This window comes from Rutidosis leptorrhynchoides, chromosome 10 (genome assembly GCF_046630445.1).
Source record: "Rutidosis leptorrhynchoides isolate AG116_Rl617_1_P2 chromosome 10, CSIRO_AGI_Rlap_v1, whole genome shotgun sequence".
Taxonomy (NCBI): Eukaryota; Viridiplantae; Streptophyta; class Magnoliopsida; order Asterales; family Asteraceae; genus Rutidosis; species Rutidosis leptorrhynchoides.
In genome coordinates this window covers 75,799,165-75,803,967 of record NC_092342.1, presented here as the reverse complement: position 1 = coordinate 75,803,967, position 4,803 = coordinate 75,799,165, and the positions used below count along the sequence as shown (strand labels likewise).

Genomic DNA, 4,803 nt, shown 5'->3' with positions numbered 1-4,803 from the left:
TAAAGAGGAACATGGTGGCCCTATAAATATTCTGTACAGCTTGATTTCTCTTCTAATTAATAATCAAGTGGGGTTAATGGTTTGGTATATGTTGGCCACCAAGGAGAAGAAAGGTCACGCAAAGTAGTAGCAGCAATAAAGTATTTAATAAAGGTGATGGTTATTTATTCGGTTTTTAACATAAGAAGACATAAGTAGCTGCTGTAACAGAAACCATTAAAAGGCTGCAGCAGTCGACAAATTAAAACAGGTGGTTATATAACTGTGTTCACAGAAGTCATGAGAATAGTTGCAGCCGTAATAGTTTTTGCAGGTGGGTTATTCGAAGTAGAAACAGGAGAGGGAGTGAGAGAGACAAAGGTGGTGATTGTGTTTTGATCGAAACAGGATTATATTGTAGCGATGTATCAATCCTTGTTGCAGGAGATTGATGGTTAATGGTTGTCGAGTTGTAGAATAGAAATATAGCAGCAAGGGTCGGTTTAGAATTTCATGGAAGAAAGAAATACAAGATGGTTGGTGATCGAGTTAAATATCAAGTGATGATACAGTGAACGAGTTTGATGGTGTTTGATTTATATAAGATAAAGTGGTGTTAGGTTGTTAATAACAGAATAGAAAACGGCTTGTATGCAGTGGTGGATCGTGGTGGTAGTAGCACGATGGTGGAGGTTGATCGTGGGTGAAGGTTGTTTTTGCTCGATGGTTAACACATGGAAACAAAGGTGGCGATTGTTTCTTTGTGAGATTGGCGATCGTGATGATTGATGACAGCCGGAGGTGGTAATCATGGTAGTTCTTCAGCGATTGGTAGTGGAGGTTAGAGATGGTAGAGGTAATAAGAAGTTGTTGGGTTAATATCCCTCTCTAACTCTCTGCATACATACATACATATATATATATATATATATATATATATATATATATATATATATATATATATATATATATATATATATATATATATATATATATATATATATATATATATATATATATATATAGAATATATAATTATAATATTTATAATAATAATAATAAATAATATAATAATAACATTTCAATCATATGCGTGTGAAATGGAAGGAATCAAAGAACACAGTATAACAAACCATCAATCATTATTCAATTTGAAATAGTAAATTCAATTATAATTCAATCATACACAGTAATATTAAATATAATAATGATTATAATATAATAAAAGAAATTAAACGTGCATTTTGTTAGCCGTCGTCTACTATTTCATTTACGGATTGAAATTCGTGCTCCGTTGATAATGGATAAAAGTACACAGAACAAAAATCCCAATTTTTTATATTAAACATCCTTATTTATTCTAATCATTATTTTATAAAAACTGTCATTAACTATTATATAAAAATTAAATCAACTGTCCGCGTTCGATTGCAGGTAAAATATAAAAAGTGTTAAAATTTGATAATTAGATACTAAATATACTTTTAATAAGCCTATAATTTATATATCTCATTTTCGGATCATCGTTTATTTTAAAATCACATACATTCGAATTTAACTTGCTTACTATCAATCGAATAACAATTGAGTGTTACTGTCGTTTACTTAATAGATTCGAAATCACAAAATATATATTGAATATACTTTATTTATATAGATGTGTTTTAAATAATAATTATCATAATATCATATTTTTATTTTATTTTACATAATTAACTTTAATAACAACATATAATATTTTAAATTATATTTTCAATTATTATATATATATATATATATATATATATATATATATATATATATATATATATATATATATATATATACACACATACCTATTTACAATTAATTGTTCGTGAATCGTCGGAAATGGTCGAAGTCAAATGAATATATGAAACAGTTCAAAATTTTTGAGACTCAACCTAACAGACTTGCTTATCGTGTCAAAAATAGTAAATCGTATCGAGAGTTTGGTTTAAAATTAGTCGAAAATTTCTGGGTCGTCACATCAAACGGGTCCCCGACCTCGGAATTTACACCTGGTAGGGGTATTCGTCAAGGTGATCCAATTTCCCATTTCCTCTTCATCATTGCGGCTGAAGGTCTCAACATCCTCGTAAAATGTGCAATCGTAAACGACCAATTACACGGTATTTGCGTTGGTCATGATAAGGTTGTAGTGTCACACCTCCAATATGCCGACGACACAATTTTCTTCGGCGAATGGAGTAAACACAATGCAAAAAATATTTCTAAACTATTAAAATGCTTTGAAAATATTTCAGGTCTAAAAGTAAATCTTAAAAAAGGTAATCTTTATGGAATCGGAGTACCACAAAATGACATCGAGAACATGGCAAACTACATTGATTGTTCGACCGGTTCCACTCCATTCACCTACCTGGGATTACCCATTGGTGTCCCTTCCACAAAAGCTTCCTCATGGCAACCAATCATTGATAAATTCGATAAACGACTCTCCGATTGGAAAGTAAAATCTATCTCATACGGAGGTTGTCTTACCCTAATCAAATCCGTTGTATCCAGTATTCCTCTTTACTACTTCTCCTTATTTCATGCTCCTACTAAAATAATTAACATTCTTGAATCTAAAAGAAGGAAATTTTTTTTGGGCGGTTCGGACATGGACAAAAAAAATCAATTGGATCAAGTGGGAACATATTTTATTACCGTATGATAAAGGAGGATTAAACACCGGGTCGTTATCTTGCAAAAATAACTCCCTACTATGTAAATGGTGGTGGAGATTCGCTAATGAAAAAAATGCATTATGGGTAAAAATCATATCGAGTATACATGGGGAGGGGGCGGGGTTTGTACTAATATTTTGTCTAGAAATGTTTCAGGTTGTACAATATGGAACGAGATCATCAAGGCCGGAAAAATCGCGGACAATCTCGGCGTCAACTTCTACAACTCGATAATTAAGAGCATCGGCAATGTCAATGGCACCAAATTTTGGCATGAAATATGGTGCGGTTCCGAAAAATTTTGCATGCTTTTTCGAAGACTTTACATGCTCGATTCCAATCAAAACGCCTGTGCTGCGGATCGCATTACATCATCAAATTCGGTCATGAATGGTAAATTGAATTGGTCAAGAGCACCTTATAGTCGCGCAAACAACGAATTAACGGAACTTAATAATTTGTTAGCTTCCATCACCCTCTCCGATAAACCCGATTCTTGGAAATGGAACCTAGACCATTCCGACATTTTCACAACAAAAGCCTTAGCATCAATCCCCGACAACGTAAAACTTGGAACCCCGCCCATCATCTTGAAAACACCAAGAAATAAGCTAATACCTCAAAAAATCAACATTTTTATTTGGAGAGTAATACTTGGTAGAATCCTGACACGAGTCAAACTAGACAAACGCAACATTGATCTTGACACATTTCTTTGCCCGCTATGTAACCTACACGTCGAGTCCATCGAGCATATACTTTTCCATTGCCCGGTTGCATCACTTGTTTAGAAACTAATCTTACAATGGTGGAACCTTCCCGACAACACTCTTTCCAACTTTTCGGACGTCACCACAAATGAACAATCGTTGACCTCATCAAAAAACGGTGCCTACATTTGGCAAGCAACTAAATGGGCCTCATCTTATATAATTTGGAAATACCGAAATCTCAAAGTCTTTAGCAAAAAAGATTGGTGTTGCACCACGATTCTCTCCGAAATACAAACACAATCATTTGGATGGTTATCTAAAAGATAAAAAAAAAATCAACTATCGAGTGGCACCAATAGCTCATCAACCCATCCTACTACACCTCCTTGAATCATCAAAGGTCGGGCATCGGTTAAGTCGGTTTTTGAAACCCTCCGCACTTCTCGCTTCGTGGATTGGGTGTACATTTCTCACTTGGATAAATGGGAAGTAGTCGTCAGCTTTGTCATCGCAGTTGCGGTACTGTTTGATTGCTTCTTTCCAGCTTGTTTTTTCAAGTTCCTTGGTGGCAAATGTTTCCCTTGACATGGGTGTGTTTGTGTTGCATTTTCATTTCATTTCATTATAATGTAAATGTATAGTTTATAGGGCTTTGTAATGTTCTGATATATCAATAAAATTCTATTTGCTTTTCAAAAAAAAAAAATTTGCTAATCACTTTGGTTTATTTTCGTGGAGCTTTTGGTTCCTTTCGTGTATTCGATTATATTGGTTTGGAGTTTTCATCTATTGATAAATTTTCTCTAATTTTGATGCGAAATCGTATTTTGAAAAAAATATATTTCTAATCACTATGCAACTAACGAACCTAAATATATATTATGTTGTTAGTTTTTTATTTTTATGTTTCCACTTGCATTGAAGGAGAATGAGTTAGTTACGTAATTTATTATTATAGTCATTCTCAGACATGGTCAAAAAGGCAACGGCCAACGGAAATTGGTATTTTGCAAGATATTCACATTTCTTAACGGATTTCATTAACTATATGTTTTGAAAAGTGGAAATTAAACAGAAAAAAAAAAAGAAGTCAAGTTAGCTGTAAGCCTGTAAATAATGTAGGAGTTTTATTAACAAATAATGAATAATGACTAGTTTTTTAACTAATATTGTAAGGGACAACTTTTAGTTGTCGTTAGCGTACATAATTATGTTGTACACATCAACAATCGTCATTATAAACTCAATGAGTATATAATCACTATGTATAACACTCACTTTTATGATGCGGAATCGAATGATGAGCATGCGCTAATCTTTTGCAATCTAGATTTTGATGTTTGGTCGAGAGTATACAAGTGGTGGGGTTTTGAGCAATACGTCAACATGAGTATCACGGA

At 33.2% G+C, this 4,803-nt stretch overlaps 1 protein-coding gene across 1 annotated transcript; it reads left to right on the top strand.

Moving 5' to 3' along the window:
* Positions 1–279: 279 nt before the first annotated feature.
* LOC139870380 (uncharacterized) lies at positions 280–3,481 on the top strand. The gene is made up of 6 exons (XM_071858190.1): positions 280–360; positions 456–515; positions 600–671; positions 775–835; positions 2,265–2,492; positions 2,847–3,481. Exons 1-6 carry the CDS (start codon positions 280–282, stop codon positions 3,479–3,481), a joined length of 1,137 nt encoding a protein of 378 aa, XP_071714291.1.
* Positions 3,482–4,803: the final 1,322 nt, after the last annotated feature.